At 45.3% G+C, this 18,676-nt stretch overlaps 1 protein-coding gene and 1 non-coding gene across 2 annotated transcripts in view; both read left to right on the plus strand.

The window, feature by feature from the left end:
- The window catches only part of COL4A2 (collagen type IV alpha 2 chain), a 202,120-nt gene that overhangs the window by 104,510 nt on the left and 78,934 nt on the right, over positions 1–18,676 (plus strand). Inside the window, exons 5-6 of the mRNA XM_005586239.4 lie at positions 15,781–15,915; positions 16,000–16,044. Of these exons, the coding sequence (XP_005586296.3) occupies positions 15,781–15,915; positions 16,000–16,044 (180 nt within the window). The remainder of the gene's footprint in view (positions 1–15,780; positions 15,916–15,999; positions 16,045–18,676) is intronic.
- Positions 5,301–5,404, plus strand: LOC123569915 (small nucleolar RNA U13). Its single transcript, XR_006693797.1, has one exon. It is a non-coding gene; the product is annotated as a small nucleolar RNA U13 (small nucleolar RNA).

The raw sequence follows: 18,676 nt of genomic DNA on the forward strand, positions 1-18,676 counted from the left end.
ATACACACATGCACATATACACCTGCACACATATACACATGCACACATACACACGCATGCACACACACAGGCACACATACACACATGCACATATACACATGCACACACATGCACACATACACGCACACACACGCACATATACACATGCACACACACATACACGCACATATACACATGCACATGTACACACACATGCACATATACACATATGCACATATACACATGCACGCACATATACACATGCACACACACATACACATGCACACATATACACACATTCTTGCACCAAAATTTCACAAAAACATCATGGGTGAAGATTTCTGGGAATAATCTTACTACAAAGCTGACCACTCAGGCTGTGGCGGGTAAATCACAATATGGATATTCCAACCCCAAAGAAAGCAAGAATGTACCGTGATCAGTGCAGACCCACCCTAGGTCTCTAGTTTCCCTCTCCCCATAATGCTCCTTGCTGCCTAATGAACCATGTGCATCTCTGGTGGTCTGCGCTGCTGCCGCTACACCTCTGCGAACACCAAATGCGCAAGAAGCATATCGGGCGCAGCACGGCTGCACTCCATTGTTGCCTTCTATTTCGTGGATGAAAACTGCTGTTGATTTCTCTTTTAACAAGTGCCGTTGGGAAGAACCAGTGTTCTGGAGGCTGTTTTCGCCTGTGTCATGAGAACAGGGCGCCAGCTGAGTCACTTCTCTGGAATGGACGTTAATGTCACTTGGTTTCCTCTTACCCAGAACCCCAGGCTTCATGTCTGGACAAATGGGCCATGCATTATCTTTCCACCAGACTGAAGAAAGATCAGTTTCTTGCGGTTTGTTGTTCTTTTTTTAATTGCGGATGTCTGTTCAGCATTCGCCCAAATAATCCTTCCAAACCGGGGAGTCTTAAGGGGAGCACAGGATGTCCAGATAGCACCAGCCCTTTGTTAACCAGAGAGATGACAGACAATAAACCCCAGCGTGGTGAAACCCGGCCCACACATACACCCCGTCCCAGGGCCAGCGTTAGGGCCATCAAGTGGCCCTGGTAGCCAGTGGCTCCAGGACCAGCATCAGACACTCGGTGTTACTGTGGACAGTAGCTTTGCACAAATTCCTAGAGAGGTGATTTCCAAAATATTAGATACCTTTAAAGACAGAGATGAGGAAGACCGAACTGGGATCTGGCTTTTACTCACCGCCATTTAACCTTCCTCACACCAAGCTTCAAGGCAACACGGAGCGTGAGACATCCGTGAGCAAGAAACCAGGCTGTTGAACCACTCACGGGCCACGTCCTCTGTCCCCTCGCAGGGCTTGAAGTCATCACACTCAAAGTCAGCCCAGGTTTTTCTCTAGGCGTTGTTGCCAAGCTTATAATTTCACATGTTCACAGCCAAATGTATGTTTAGATACCTTAGGTTGCTGCTGACATCCTGAGAGTGTCTTCTGGTTGTAAACAGACATAATTCTGATCGCTGGGAGACTCTGTTCTCGGACAGCCCCTTGGTGTTCAGTGACATGGACTCCAAGTTCACCATCTGATGTGTGGGGTTCTGCCACTGGTGCTATCGTATGGCACCTCCCTAAAACCTTCCCATTCATACATGGTCCCCGGCACCTGTTCTTCTTCTCCCCTATCTTTCCTTTTCTTCTTGACGTCAGATTCGAAGCCACTGACACACCCTTGTGTTTTCTTCACGACAAAATATGTCACTGATGTTACTGTTACATCAGTTTGGTTTCTTCAGAAATCAAAACAGTGACATCTTTCTTCCGTCTGGTGGAAAGATAATTAGAGCTGATTTAACAGTAATGTCAGTCCTTTCCTAGAAAACCCAACCAGGTGATATCAGTGAATATTTCCATTTCCCAAATAAAGAAACTGAGGCTCGGGGAAGGGCAGTGACTTGCTTGTGGTCATAGAACTGGCAGAGCTGGGATTCAACCGAGGTTGCACTTCAAATCCGTACTCTTCCTTCTTGACCGCACGGGGCTCCAAATCCCGTGAATCCGTGTTTAACTGACCAGTGTTAAATCACTTCGGTTTGTTCACAAACCTGATGGCCACCATTCTGCCCTTTTCTGCTCTCAGCTGCCTTCTTCCCGATGTTCTTAAGCCCTCGCTCACCGCCTGTGGGGTCACTGCGGGGACTTCTACCACTGTCTCCCGTGTCTCATCCCAGCTCCTATCTGGTCAGCACCCAGGCCTCCCTACAGGTCTTCTCAGCCACAACAGCCTTCTCCTGAGGAACCTGTACCTCCACGAGGTGGCCTCCTGATTTCCCACAACTCCCCTGGAACACACAGCTCGTCCTCTCCAAGGTCCAGCTAAACACTGCTTCATAATATGCTTAACCAGCCAACCTTTTTAGCATGCAGAACTCCACAGCTGTTTAGAAAATCTTCCTAATGCAGCCTGTTTTCAACAACGAATCTGTTCAGAGAAGCTAGAGAAAGCATAGGTTATGTCTAAAGATTTCCCTGGAGTGTGTTAATATTTCAGAATATTAGCCTGCAGCTCCAGGGGCCTCCTCTGCATACCTTTTGACCGGCGTTGCTAAAAAGTAACAGAAATGACTTGTTTGGGTTTCACCTTCTTTTTCTACCCATCACTCTGTAGCAGGGAAGGGGATTAATGAGCCATGAAATGGCTACAGTGGAGCAGGGTAGGGTTAAAGCAGAGAAGCAATGTTCTTAAATCACCTTTGCAGGACTGTGGCTGGCTTGGTTTTGTATGGATTTCCACGAACCCCAGGCATACATTGTTTATTTTCACAGACAATTTGTCCATCTACTTTTGGCTTAATTCCCGCTTCAGGAAGATCAGTGGAAAAGATATATTCAGAATCTAAAGTCAGGTCTGTTCCTCAAGGGAATTCTGTATGTGGATGACAATGCCCTATGGAACTCTTGAAAAGCCCCATATGAATCCTCTCTTTTATATGGCAGCCGAATGGCCCAAACCTCTCTGTGCCTCAGTTTCCTCACCCATAAAATGGGTACAATGACAGTACCTACCTCGTAGACGTTTCTTTGTGAGGATTCCATAGGCTGACTGTTGGAAAGTGCTCCAAACAGTGAACCGCTCTAGAGCCTGAAAATGTCAGCTGCTGTTATAGCTTAGTCCCAACCAGGGGCCAAAGCTGATAACCTGAAACACTGTCTCATGGACCTCTGCGATGGGCTGGGTCTAACAGGTCCGCCAGTACACAAATTTGGAACACTTTCCTTTAAGCAAGTCAAAGGGAAGGGAATCGTTGAACAAATCAGTGACTGAGTTTGTTCAACCACCCTGTAGAAAGGAAAATGGAATTTGATGTGCTCTTTTGACATCTTTGGAGCTCTGCAGTCAGGACTTTACCCATGGGACATGAGCTCCCCATGACAAATGAGGGAGCTGCCCTCTCTCCCACCGAGATGAGTCACTGTAACCCAAAACAATCTCAAAATCTTTGACATCACTGCCGCTTGCAAATCTGTGCCTCCAGCCAAGGGCCGGTGGATGCTACCGCCTGCCACCTCGTGTTCACCATCAGGACTGCACGTCACTATGAGTCTGCTGCCCTCATACCCCGGCACAGGAACGGTAAAAAGACCAAACAAAAACGTGTCTTTTTTGGACATAAGGTTGAAATCTGATTTTAAAACAGAGACATTCAGTAAGCATTAAACATCTTCCTTTTATAGCTTTCTCACAGACCTACATTGGCAAACTCACCCCTTTCCTCCATAACCTTTAAGCCCTTGAGTCACAGTAGCTGCCCTGAATTGCTTACGCAGGTCTGGCTTATCACTGACAGTTGTCCTCAAAACACTTGGTTCAAATATTACCAGAACTAAATCTGGAGGAGGGAGTCCTGGCATTCCAGAGCCCTTGCCTCATTTTCTATCGGGATCCCAGCAGATGGTCTGATTTATCTAATCAGATGCTGAGCGCGGGCCTCACTGACCCAGCCCTCCTTTCCACAAACAAGTCTGGTGGTCTCCTTTTTTATGACTCCACTTGAGAGGCCTGGAAAACATTCTCCCTGATAATGCAGGTGATAAAACCAGATCATCTGGTGGAACGAACAATCAGAAATTCCACTGGGCGGACACAGGGCTCAGAGAAGAGTTGAGATTGTGGATGATGTTTTCCCGTAGATGAAGGTGAACGAAGGAATTGAATGGAGGGTGGGGGGGACCAAAGGAGAGGGTAAGTCCTCCATGGCATGAACTGCTGATGCTCGACTTCAGAAATTGGGAAGTCATTATAATGGTCAGAAATATGGTCTAAAAATAGAAGATTCCATGTGGAAAGAACATGAATTTTGGAGCCAGGCAGAGGGGGTAAATAGCAGTGCCATAATGCATGTGTTTTACAGGCAGCACATGGAGTGTGTTCTGTGTGTCAAATCCTGCAAGAGATGCTGGGGACAGAGTGTGAATGTGGAATGGTCCCTACCTCCAAGGGCCTCGCAGTCCCACATGAAATGTGGGTACAGAGATGTAACGTGGCAGTGCCCTGCAGTGTGCCTTGGGGAAGGAGCTCTGGCCGCCTCCTCCAGTTGTGAGGAGGGGAAGATGCCCCCAGAGAGCCCGCGCTTGAGTCACATCCTCTCATGCCCTTGAGAGCCGCAGGCAGTGAGGTCTGAGTGTGCCATGGCCCCCAGGTTCCAGAAAAACTGGCCCAACCGCTAGGCACTTAGCAGACTGGAGCGTGGAGCACACTGTGCCAGCATGGGAAGGGGTGTGCCAGGGCAGCAGGGGACAAAAAACCCCGAAGGCCATGGCGGGGTGGGGTGTGGTGACTCGCAGAGCCTGCAGAGCTGACACGGTGGCTTGGGGGCAAAGCAGACAGGGCTCTCAGAGCCCCCCGCCCCCACCTTCCCTTCACAAATGAGACATGAGCCGGCGGTGCTCAGCTGTGGGGAGCAGCCCGGACCGTGACGTGGGACCCTCGGGGCGTGGGAAGCAGGTGTTGCTGCATGCAGAGCCCCACTGGGTCGAGGTGCTGTAGGTGAGAGGCTCATCTCTCGGGGCTGTCCCTTCACCTGTCTACGTGACAATTAGACACACTCTGTGGCTCCCAAACCTGCCTGTGAATCTGAAGTGCTTGGGGGCCTTGTCGAAAACATCAGTTCCTGACTGGGGGGTGGCTCATGCCTGTAACCCCAACACTTTGGGAGGCTGAGGCAGGAGGATGGCTTGAGCCCGGGAGTTTGAGGCTGCAGTGAGCTATGATTATGCCACTGCAGTCCAGCCAGGCAACAGCAAAACCCTGACTCAAAAAATATGTATTACATATATATAAATTCCCTGTCCTTTTGTGGGTCATCAGCATGATGCCGGGGCGTTCACACTCATGTGTGAGACATGCCTCTCTCAAAATTTGTTAAGATGTCAGCACATGACCCATCTCACATGAAAAACTTAAAAAGAAAAAAACAAGCAAAAAGAAAAATACGTATGTAAATTCTTCCCAGGCTCCTTCCCTTGACTCCCAAACTGCTAGACCAGAAAATTCACAAGGTCTGAGACTGAGACTCCCCGTAGTTGGTACTTTGGCGGCCAGCCCAGGCCAGTCCTGGGACAGGGACCACTTCAGAACGATCACCCGGAACCCTGTTAAAATTCAGGACGGGAGAGGGCCCAAGCGCCCTGATTGCTAATGAGCCCCCAGGCGACTCTCAAGCTGCTGACCCCCGATCTCTCTCAGACGCCCCAGATGCTCTCTGAGGTCCCTTCCAAGTCCAACATTTTATGAAGCCTTTGGGAAAGTAATCGGTTATCAATGCAAAGAGCGGAGATGTAAATGTGAAAAGTGATACTGTCTTGGTCTAATTTCAAATGGCTATCACTGTCTGTAATCTATAAGACTCTTGCTAGGGAATGAGGCTCATGTTTGCGTATTAAGGAAGACAAAGGTTGTTTTTGTATCATAATGTATGAGAAAGAAATATTCTTTTATCCAAAATAAAATGAATCTATACTCTAGGTAAGAACTTTGGAGCCGTGTTTCTCTTTAGTTTCTGTATGGTAGGATTTTTTTTGTTAATTATCTTTTTCCCCTGTCTTTCTGTAGCAGCAACACGCTAGGTGAATCTCAAATGCATTGTGCTAAGTGAAAGGAGCCAGGCTCAAGACTGCACACTGTATGGTTCTATTTCTGTGAGTGTCTAGAAAAGGCAGACTACATGGAGGGAGAAACATGAGGGATGGACCGAGGTTTGGCGAAGGGAGCATTTGATGACAAAGGGGCAGCACCCAGACTGTGGGTTGATATGGAGCTTTTCTGTCTCTTGCTAATAGTGGTGGCTACACAACTCTGCATTTATTAACGACACACCAAATAACACACCAAAAATGTGAATTTTATTATATGTAAATTAAAAGATAAAATATTTTTTAAAGGAGGAAGAAAACGAAGTCAAACTAAAATAACAGATAAGTAGGCAGTAGCCAAAGGAGAAGGAGGACAATGGTGGTTATCAAGCATTTTCTAACAACAGAAAAGGTGTTCTATTTAAAGCATGTCCTATTCAGGAACATTTCAAATAAAGATAAGAGGGGAAAAAAGCTGTACATCACAGCCAGTTCAAACCCCCTCCCCATGCCCACCGCTCCACCCTTGGCTCATAACCTTTTTTCTTAGTTGGCCAATGTGGTGGTTGCTTGTTTTATCATAGCAGAACCAATTCAATATAATGCTAACTCCAAGAATGTTTTTCTCTCATACATATAGACTGCTTTTCAGTCTAAATGCAAAATAGATATAACTTTTGGTCCTGTCCTTGGGCTGTGCCACAGATACTGAGCAGTCACCCTGGAAGACAGGCGGCCTGCTTGCTCACCTCACCGGGAGCCCGCCTTTGGAAAGCTGCCCACACACCTTTCCTCTCTGCTTCCACCTGGGGCAGACTCTGCGGGGCTGTTAGCTGCTTACTACCTGCAGAGGTGCATGGGGTAATGGCAGGCACATGGTGCAGTAGGAGCACACCATCTCGGCCGTGAATCATGCCATGCTCTTGGGTGTGAAGATGACCTAAGAATACCAGGAAAATATTGGCACGTGCAGTTGGCACATGAAAATTAGTAACCCGCGAGTGAGGTCATCAGTATAGACAATTAACTCTTGTAATTGCCAGTCATTGGTAGCTCAGTAGTTGTCCCCTATGCTAACTGTCACTCTCTAACCATGTAAGTGGAGGCCACCACCACAGCATCCGTTACTTCTTCCAGGCTGCGTGAGGGTGATGCTCTGGGCATTGAAACACGCCATGTCAGCGGTGCTAAATTATAAAGAGCGTTTCATGCCCATTCGAGGCCTGACAGCCAAAGCTCTCTGCACATGGAGCCTGTGACTCCAGAATCGGCTTCCTCCTGGCCCCTTCCTCAGGTGCAGTCTGGGCTCTCAGGGCCCTGAACTCATCCACAGTCAGACTCCAAGACTTCTTAGAGGACAAGCAGGCTTAGGAAATCACGTCAGTCTATTACGCAATGATTCACATTTAGGCAAATGAAATGTCTTTATTGCTAAAAGCACAGAGATAATAAAAGGCTTTCCCAGAAAATCAACTTTTCCAACACATGCCAGGCAAAATCATATCCAGACTATAAAAAGTTTGGGCTAAAAGCCATTGAGCACAAGTGCCCATGTGCTGCCTATTTTTAGAATAAGGAGCAGGGGTTTTCAGACACTGATACTATGGGTGGGGAAGAAGAGATCATCCACTTTTTCTCTGCTTTAAAATGTACACCTACCCCAGTCAAATCATTTCAGAGAAAACTATATAATAGCATCTTAGAATTATAGGTGGTATCTTCTGAGATCTGAAGATTTGTCTATGGAGATAAAGTATGACAGAAACCAGTGGCTTCCCTGACTTCGCCTTCACTCCTGAATCTAATTCGGTCCTGACCCACTTTCAGTTCTCCTGCCCCGTGGGCTGTGCCCCAGACAGTTTCTCGAAATTTCTGTCAGGATCACCGTCAGACAGACCACATTCCGTACAAGGAAAGCTAGGTCTTGATTCCTTCAGATTATTTCCCTGGCAGACTTTTTTTTTTTTTTTTTTTTTTTTTTTGACAGAGTCTCGCTCTGTCACTAGGCTGGAGTGCAGTGGCGTGATCTCGGCTCACTGCAACGTCCGCCTCCCGGGTTCACACCATTCTCCTGCCTCAACCTTCCAAATAGCTGGGACTACAGGCGCCCGCCGCCACGCCTGGCTCATTTTTGTATTTTTAGTAGAGACAAGGTTTCACCATGTTGGCCAGTGATCCGCCCACCTCAGCCTCCCAAAGTGCTGGGATTACAGGCGTGAGCCACCCCGCCCGGCCCCTGGCAGACATTTTTAAAAAGCATTCGGCCAGACGGTTTTTTCCAAATGTCACTTTAAAGGTGTACACTCTCCTTCCTTTTCTAACCGTTCTGTGTCGCGTAAGCTCCCTTGCAGGGATACCTGGAAGGGACATAATCTCGGCCACCGGGCAGCGTGCCTGTGATGTCACGCTTTGTCTTCTTCATCTTTGCCTTTCCTCAGCTCCTCTTTTGTTTGTTTGTTTTTCGGTCAAGGTTACTGAGGCATAATTGACATACAAGTCATTGAATATTGACAAATGTATACAGCCATAGAGAATCATGCCATAGAGCGGGTCCGTTACCCCAGAAACTTTCCTTGTACCCTCTCAGTGAGTCCCTCCCCTCCACCTCCAGCCCTGCCAGCCACTCGTCTGTTTTCTGTCTTTAGTTTCGCCTTTTCTAGAATGTCATAAAAATAGCATCAGACGGTAAGTAGCATTTCGTGTCTGGCTTCCTTCACATCGCAGAATGCCTTTGAGATTCAGCTTTACTGCTGTGCACATCGGGCACTTGGTTCTTTTTTATTGCCAAATAGCAATCCCAGGAGTAAGCTCATTTAATAAAACCAGGATGAACACTCTCATACGGGTCTTGGTGTGGACATAGGCCTTCATTTCTCTTAGGTATATACCTAGGAGTGGGATTGCTGGGTTCTGTGAACTTTAGAAGAAACTGCCAAACTGTCTTCCGAAGAGGTTGCACCCTTTTGCGTTCCTGCCGGCAGCCAGTGGAATTCAAGGTGCCATCCTTCCCAGCTCTTGGCATGGCCACCTTTTTCTGTGTATATTCACCATTTTAGTCCATCACAGTTACAGCTCTCTGTGGATTCAATTTGCTTTTCCCTAATGACCACTGAAGTTTAGCATCTTTTCATGTGTACAACTTCTTTGGTGAAGTGTCTGCTCAAATCTTTTGCCAGATTTTGCAGTTGGGTTGTTCATTTCTTTAGTATTGAGTTTTGAGAGTTCTTTATATGTTCCGGAAGAAGTTGTTTATCAGATATGTATTTTGCAAATACATTTCCCAGTCTGTCCCCTGCCTTTTTATTTTTAACAGTATCTTTTGACAATCAAACCTTTTTAACCTAGCCAACTTTTTCTTTTATAGGTTGTAATCCTTGTGTCTTATCTAAGAAACCTTTGCCTAATCCAAACTCACAAAGATTTTCCCCTGTGTTTTCTTCTAGAAGCGATATAGCTTTAGCTCTTACATTTAGGTCCATTTTGAGTTAAGTGTCCGCATATCGAGTGACATAAAGGTGAAGGTGAAGGTGTGTTTCTTTACCTGTGGATGTTATTTACCTTGTATTGACACTAGTGCTACAGTCTGCATCAAATAATTTTGGAGGGCAGAAATTCTAAGGGTCCATATCATCTCTACCTCATATAACTGAAATTCTTAATAAATAGTACCCAGGGGTGGGACAGATGTTTTATATAGTAAATAAGAAGGTAGAGACAGAAGGTGTCCAATTTAACCTCAGCTCTGTGTTGCATGGAATAGGCTGCTGATAGCTGTCTGTGTAATATACTGTACAAATACTAGCCTTTACATTATTGTTACCTTGGAACATGCTACTAATTTCTTCTTGCCAGGGTAGTCTAAAAATTGCTCAGAAATGCTAACTCACCATCCTTAAGAACAATGAATATTTCTAAATTGTGGCTAGTGGAATTATTTTTCTAGAGCCTAAAAAGTAGTCCTTTCTGCCTTTTGGGACATTTTACATATTTCAAATGTGTGGCAAAGAGCTCACAGAAATTAACTAGGACTTAGGTTGGAATCCCCGGAGGATCACCAGGAATTGCAGCCTTGGACAGGCCTTGAAGGTCTGGAACACACTGCGGAAGGGAGGGAGGGTCCGCCCTGGGGAATGGAGAGGATATGGGCGTCTGCTGGGCGCCAGTGCCCATAAAAGGTGAGACAGGAAGAGTCCGCTTAGGAAGGAGAAGGGATTTCCTACTATTCAGATTTCGGCTGGTAAGTCATGAAAAGCTCATTCTTATTCTACCAGTAAAATACTGTACTGTAGATTAAAAATCCTGATGTGTAGTGAAGCAAGTTTTATCCTAGGCAACATTGTTTTTATCCTTCTCAGATAAATGAAACTCTTTCTACTCCCTTACCCAAGGCATATTTTAAGGTTAATGACCAATGAATGGAAACCACAGGGTTGTGTGATGTGGGGCCCTGATGAATCATCCATCTGTCCACCTTTGTTGAAGTCTGAAGCTGTAGAGCTACACTGCATGTGCCCGTATCTGAACATCTTTTGCCTCTTTTCTCAGAAGTGAAATTCCCCAATTCATGAATGCTGGAGTGTCAGGACCCTGAGCGCATTCTCTCCACAGTCGTGGTATTTGAGTAATGTGGGTTCAAGTCTGGATTTGTTGTCTCCGCCTTTTCAGACTGCAGCTTCCAAAACCAACCCGGATGTCCCATGTGCGCTCCAGCCATGACTTCAGACAGGGAAAAGCAATGTGCAACCCCCGCTGTCCTCACAGTAATCAGAATGGATTCTGTCTTGTAGATATCACTGAAGTACAAGGCCAAGACTGATTTAATTAGAAATAATATTTAACCCACATAAATACTGTGTGTTCCTCTGCATGACCCAGTAAGCCAGACCTTTCTACTGAGCTCCAACTCCACGCTTAAGAGGTTTTTCTTATTGGAAATCACCTATCTCTTCCCTCAAGAATGCCAGGATGGGGGTTATGGTGGTCTCGTGCGGTGGTTCTCAAACTTTTATATACCAAGGAGTCTCCTGGGGATCAGTTCAAACGTGGATTCGGGAGTTCTGGGGCCAGGCCTGAGACTCTGCATTTATGGCAAGCCCCCAGGTGACACTGACACAGACCTCCCTTGGAGCAGCAGGGGCCTGGTGGAGTCAGCCAGCTCCCCAGAGCTGAGTGCACCCCGGCCAGCCCTGACACTGGTCCCGTCTGAGCCCCTGTCCTCTCTCCTCTCCACGGGAGCGGTTGCCGTGGGGATAAAATGAGAGAAACCATGTTTAAAACCTGTAACAACACATCATCTCAAAAGACACAAACAGTTAAACGATACTGTTCATTATCCTGTTTCCTAGGAAATGGTACCTTTACGTGGTCTGGTGGTGGGATCAGGCGGGGGACAGGGGACATGACATTATCGCTCTGGTCCACAGCGTCTGCTGGCTTCTGAGAAGTACTTTGTGGAAATGTTGTTCTCAAGGATGTTGGAGGGGTATTAGGAGCTTTAGAAATTTTGAAGCTTTTGAGATTTATGCAAAGATGTTTAAACTAGACTCTCCTCACTTTCTGGGAGTAATTTTTATTTTTAATGTCACTTATCGCAAAAGGAAAGAAAGAGATGAAAATAACTTTTCCCGTCGGGACTTTCTGACCGAGGATGGAAGTTGATAAGGACGGTGATTAGCACAAAGGAAAACCCTTGGCATGTACCTGGTCCTCCCAGCTGCTCTTTATAGATGCACCACACTTCCTTAGTGGGCAGGAAATCCTGGGGAAAAGCTCCATCCTGATGACCAAGAGTGGCCTCCTCGGGCCATGCTGTAAATGTCCATTTAATCCCAGCAATGCAGGCTTTGCAATGTGCACAGCGGTGAGGGCTCCATCTGGGAGGACTGAGGTCTAACTCACATTCTGTCCAGGCTCTTCCCGGCCCTCTCTCAGTGGGGAAAGCTGGATGGAATTCTGTGAAATGTCCCATCTCCTCAGAAGCTCAGGATGGACTGTTTAGAAGTGATGCCATCTTGACAATCACTAGAATGGCTATAGCCCAAAAAATGGAAAATCACAAGTACTGGTGAGGATACAGAGGAATTGGAACCTTTGCGCATTGCTGGTGGGAATGTAAAAGGGTGCAGTCAGTGTGGAAAAAGAAATTTAGCGATACTTGTGCACACATATTTATAGCAGCATTATTTAGCAATTCTACTCCTAGGAACACACCCAAAAGAATTCAGAACAGAGACTCAAGTAGTCCCTCATACACACATATTCACAGCAGTGCTATCCACAGTAGCCAAAAGATAGAAACGCCACAGATGTCCAGGAACAAATGAATGAACCCATTGTGGTCTGTCCGTACAGTGGAATATTATTCAGCCATCAGTGAATGAGGTAATGAATCCCAAAAACATGATCACTGAAAGAAGCCAGACACAAAAGGTCACACATCGTATGATTGATTCTGTTTATCGGTAAATCCGTAGAGACAGAAAGCAGAGTGGTGGTTGCCAGGGGCTGGGAGGAAGGGGAATGGGGAGTGATTGATAATGGGTTTGGGACTTCCTTTTGGGGTGAGGAAAATGTTTTGGAACTAGATAGAGGTGGTGGCTGCACAACATGGTGAATGTATTAAAAGCCACTGAGTTGTATCCTTTAAAATGGTTAGCTTTATGTTAAGTGAATTTCACTTCAGTAAAAAGAAAAGGTTACAGCGTGCTCCAGAAAAGGGAAGACTAGAGTTTTTCATTCCAAAGTCAAACTCCCTAACCAAGAAATAAAGATGAGAAAGGAGTTTACTGACAATGAAAGGAAAATGAGTACGTGATGTGGTTAGCCACTTTCCCCCATCAAAGGGAATTGAGGAAGGGTTAACGAATGCAGATAAGAATGTGGTTTTTATCAATAAGACGTGCATATTTCCATTTTGGTTAGTAGCAGATGTTCCCTTTGAGTTGGCTGTATGAAATAATCCCACTGGTCACTGCTGCTTGTTTGGTTGGCTAAAAAATAATAATCCCACTGGAAAGATATGAATTTATGGGCAATAAAAGTTAACAGTCCCGATAAGAAACATTTTATCCCCCAGAAGACAGCCGGTAGACACTAACAAACCGCAAGCCTCAACATAGTGAGGGAATGTAGAGCTTCGTGGCATAGTATGTAATCTTAAGAAGGGTATAGTCTAGCATAGCCACAAACTAAACAAAAATGAGCACCACTGGGAAGGACCCACAAAAGTTGGAATCAAAACATGCTTTGTTCCCAAACTTACAACAAATGTCGAGTAGGAAACCACTAAGCATTGGAGATGGGACGAGCCTGGGATATCATGCGCCCAGGGCCAGGGCCACTCATCTTCCGTGAGTCTCCTCATCTAGGTGGAAAGATAGTGGCAATAGCTTCCACTGTAGAATGTTCTCCAAAGACACTAAAGTGCCCAGGCTTCACTATGACTTAGGAGGCCTGAGACCAGGCTGCCTGAGGTGACTACTGATGTGTCATTGACGGGACCCCTCTGGGACACATGGAGGGTAGAGGAGAACCCACCATCTCTAAAACTCTGACTTCGGTCCAGATCAGGTTGCCCTGTGGGAGATTTCCCAGCTCCCCTTGGTTTGAGGGGACAGGGGTCCCAAGATTCAGGATACATCATCTTCCATCCACAGCCTTAATCTGCGTGAATAGCTTCCACCCCAAAAAATCGTCTTAACTCCTTCCCCTGATGCCTGGAGTCTGACATCTCAAGGAATTGCCATTGAGGAACGGTGATGAATTTGGAGATGAGATCTCTCCACACCCCTCCATGCTCCCGCCTCGATGACATTAACATTGTACCCTGGGATGCGTTTTTAAGTTCCCATTTCACTTCAACTGTGTGGATTGCTGAGAATGGCATTATGAACATTCTGTAAAGACAGACACTTCTCAGCTGAACAGTTTACACAGGAAAAGTTACCTGGAGGCAACAGAAGAAAAGCCTAGAAAAATGGCTCAAGTCCCCCTCAATCTCAGGGTGAGACAGGAATTTGACATTTCATAGCAAATGGGCCTTGGCAGGTAAAGGTGCCATGTGATGAATCAATAGCAGACTCATTCGTCTCAAGAGGAAATCAGGACGTACATTTTTTTAAGTTTGTGCTAGCCTGTAAAATGTTAAAACAGAACTATAATACAATAGTTAGTTCCATCCATAGGAGAGACAGAACTCTCCCTCCCCTCTTTTCTCATTTTTAAAACATTTTTATTGTGGTAAATTTATTTTTAATCTTTTTAATGTAACATTTTAAAATTTTTGTTAAAATTTATGCATAAAAATTTATGCATAAAAATATGCATACGTCCTCGCTTATGAGTGGCAGCTGAACAATGTGAACCCATGGACAGGGGAGGGGAACACCACACCCCGGGGTCTGTGGGCGGGTGGAGGGGAGGGAGAGCATCAGGACAAACAGCAAATGCAGGCTGGGCTTAACACCTAGGTGATGGGTTGATATTTTATTGTATTAAGTTCCAGGGTACTAATAAAATAATAACATCGTAGTTACCCTTTGGGTCATATTGACGTGTCTGATTCAGTGGCATTAAGTTATTTCATGTTGTTGTGCAGCCTTCACCACCAATCCATCTCCAGAACTTTCTCATCTTCCCAAACCGAAGCTCTGTCCTCATCAAACACTGACTCCCCCTGCCCCTCTCGGCCCGGCCGGCAGCCCTCATGCTACTGTCTGTCTCCGTGGGTTTGACTGTTCTAGGGACTGCATCTAAGGGGACTCTATACAGGATTTGTCCTTTCGTGACTGGCTCATTTCACTCAGTACAGAGTCCTCAAGGTTCTTCCGCGTCACAGCCTAGGTGACTACGTCCTTCCTCTTTAAAGGCTGAGTGCTGGTCCATTGTGTGGGCGTCTGTCCATTGTTGGACACTTGAGTGGTTTCCACGTTTTGGCGGTTGGGAATCAAGCTGCCGTGCACAGAGCGTACCAGTGCTAGCCCCTGCTTTCTCCATACCCAGAGGTGGAATCGTGGGATCCTGTAGTGATTCTCTTTTTTAATGTGTTAAGGAGCTGCCAGAGTGTTTTCCAAAGCGCTACACCATTTCACATTCCCACCAGCAGCACACACAGGTTCTGATTTCTCCACATCCTCACAAATACTTACAATTTTTTTTTTTTAATAATAGCCATCCTATTTAGTTTGGACAAACATTTTTGTATGTTTCAGAAGCTCTTTTTTTTTCCCTCTGTGTGAACAAAAGGAGAGATTAACCACTTAAACATCTGAGGGTCATTTTGATATCTGAATGCAATATGCATTTCCACACCTACTGTATGCATTATATTGAGAAAAATAGAGATAAAATTGTAGAAATTCATTTGGAAAATTTTTTATACTGAAAAGGGCTTTTTAAAAAAAAAACCCAAATAAGTTAATTATTTCATCCCAACCCAGTATTATCATTTCACAAAGACATGACTTTAGAAATTTAGGATAATTTTTTTCTCACATTCCGTATTTTCTCTTCTTAAACTCTATGACTTCTTTTGTTAGCTATCATGGCAGTAGATGGTGGTTTACGTATAATGTTCCCTGTAGATTATAACTCTTTAAAAACAAACAAACAAAAAAAGTAGTTTTGAAAGTAACCGTAACTGATCATGAGTATTTATTGTGATTAATTGAGGAAATTGAACCTATGTTGTTCCCACAGGGTCAGCCTGGGCCAGTGGGCCCCCAGGGGTACAACGGGCCACCAGGATTACAAGGATTCCCAGGACTGCAGGGACGCAAAGGAGACAAGGGTGAAAGGGGAGCCCCCGGAATAACAGGACCCAAGGGTGACGTGGTACGCACCGCTGTTGTATTCCCCTGGCCTCATGAGGGTGGCGGGTATCTGAGCCGTGGTTAATTTCATTTGCTTTCTCCATAGGGAGCAAGAGGCGTTTCTGGATTCCCTGGTGCCGATGGAATTCCTGTAAGTTTTATGGAAGATTGGAATTGTAAATCGTTGCGTGCATTCTAGGCAATACATTTGTGACTTAAAGCAACATTTTGAATGAGACCTCCTTTTTTGTTTATAACATAAAATGTGTGGGGGCTATACGTGCATATTCTCCCCACAGAATTCAGTCAGACAGTGAACAAATTGTTTGCTTTGTAAAAGTCCTTATAGACTTGGCTTCAGAATTGAGACCACTTTACTAAACTGCGCATTGTTTGGGAATAAAAAGCTAGAGTGCTATCCAGATATATGCCCTAAAGAGCCAGTCTTGCAATCTCGTTTGAACTATAGAGCAACCTGCATATAAAGTCGTTCAGCCAAGAGCATGGGCAGAATGAAGCCCTGCCGAGCATTCGTGCAGCTTCTCAAGTTCTTTACAGCAACCTCACGTAAAACAAGAAAAAGAAAAGGCATGGTTTGTTCATGAGAAAAATCTCAAAATGCAATAAAATGTGTTTCTATAACCTAGTTTACTTTACTTCTTGTGGCATAAAAAAATAAACAAAACAGCCTGACTCACAGCCTTCTTCACAGGGACCCACAAGCAGATTTCCCAGGGCTGGCTTCCTGGCCAGACCTGACCTCAGGGATCAATGTGTTTATCGCACATTCTGACCCGCCTCCCATCCGGCTACTGCTGTGGTTCTGAGACATCTGCTCCACAAACCTCACACATATACACAGATGTGTGTGCCCGTGTCCTGCAGAGGCAGGTTGTGTATCCCCACACACGCACACGCACAGGGAGAGAGACTCCGTTCCCAGGCTGCACGAGTAGGGCCATGCCTTGCAAAAGAGAAGGAGGGAATGAGTGAGTGGGGGGCAGTCTTCATGCGTTTGCATCAGATCTTTAGTCCCACTGTCAAGGAGCCATCTGCAGAGCAGAAGGAGACAGGGCAAAATAGAGGAAGTCGCATTTGCCAGACAAGAGCTGCAAGCCAGTGATCTCAGGGTCACCTGAATGGTGGGCTCAGACAGACACCTGGGTTCACACAGCCCTGAACAAATAAGGGAATAACGTTCACATCAGTCAGAATCTTGAGAAATGGACAGACATGAAGAATCTGCACCTTCCAAAGATTAAACAAATTAGGAAAGTATTTTCATGTTAATGGTCTGAATCTAAATCACACATTTTTAAACTACTCTTTTGAACTCCTTAGAGCGTCTTTCAGTTTTGTCTCCATCTGAAATCTGAGTTATAATGGAGTGACATTATGGAAAGCAGTTGCAACTCATCTGTACCAGGTTTCCTTCATGTTTCCACTTTATACTCATTTAATATCAGAGGCAAATGTCTCACAAACTGGGGAAGAACTAATCATAATTTGGAGGAATGATTGTGGTTAGCAGGTGAGGACCATTTTCGACAGAACCTGCTGCTCAAAGGATCCAGTCTCTCTTAACTGCAGAACTCTGATCCTACGAATTAAGTTAACATAAATGTCACCTGCCATAAGTAATCAGTTAATGAATGTAGAGTTTGAGGGACCTGGATCATTTTAGCTGATTAGAAGTTATATGTAAGAAGTGATATGCAGTAAAATCTTAGCGTGGTCTCATATCACAGAGTATCTAATTAGATGTTCAGCAGAGACAAACATTTAACTCAATGGAACTGAAATTTTTCTTTGAAGCACAATTTCAAACTAAGATTAGATTGACATGCCATTTCAAATCACTTAGATCAGCTCTAAGCAAGTAAGAAAGACCAACAGCAGACAAATAATAGAGAAGAATTTAAATGTTACAGTTCATTTTAAGCAAAAGCATCACAGGATACTAAAAATCTGGAGCAGAACATGTGGAGAGCTGTTTTCTCGAGCTGAAGTGCAAGGGCCCCTTATGTCTTTATTTCAAGGGCCACTAGCGTGCCAGCTCTGCAAACAGATGGAGAAGCTGCCCACAAATGGGGATTCCTCTGGCTCACCAGAGCGTTTTACTGAAGCCCGTCAGATCTCTCATCTGATGGTACCAGTTCAACCAATGGCTGTGGACCTCGGAAGCAAAGAGATGTGCAAATAAAAGTTCCACTTTTTTATTGTATTTCTTAGTATCATTGAGGTTACGGCACTGTATGTAGGATTGGTTGCGTGCGTGGGGTTTTGGAGGTTTGTTTGTTGTGTTGTGTTTTGTTTTGTTTTGAGACAGGGTCTTGTTCTGTCGCCCAGGCTGCAGTGCAGTGGTGTGATCTCAGCTCACTGCAACCTCTACCACCTGTGCTCAAGCAATTCTCATGGTTCAGCCTCCCGAGTAGCTGGGATTACAGGCACTCGCCACCATGCCTGGCTAATTTTTGTATTTTTTGTAGAGACAGGGTTTCACCATGTTGGCCAGGTTGGTCTCGAACTCCTGGCCTCAAGTGATCTGCCTGCCTTGGCCTCCCAAAGTGCTGGGATTACAGGTACGAGCCACTGCACCCAGCCAAGTTTGTTTCTTTATCTTGACATTTTCCAGATTCCTCAAAGTAAATATAAAAGACATCCCAATGATCTCAAAAATCACTCTGGAATGTATGTTTGGTTTATTATCAAGAAAACTAAAAGTTTAACAGTAACTACACAATAACAAAGCATGTAGCTAAATACCTATTGTTTAAAAAAAC

The sequence above is a fragment of the Macaca fascicularis genome, chromosome 17, assembly GCF_037993035.2.
Source record: "Macaca fascicularis isolate 582-1 chromosome 17, T2T-MFA8v1.1".
NCBI classification, from domain to species: domain Eukaryota; kingdom Metazoa; phylum Chordata; class Mammalia; order Primates; family Cercopithecidae; genus Macaca; species Macaca fascicularis.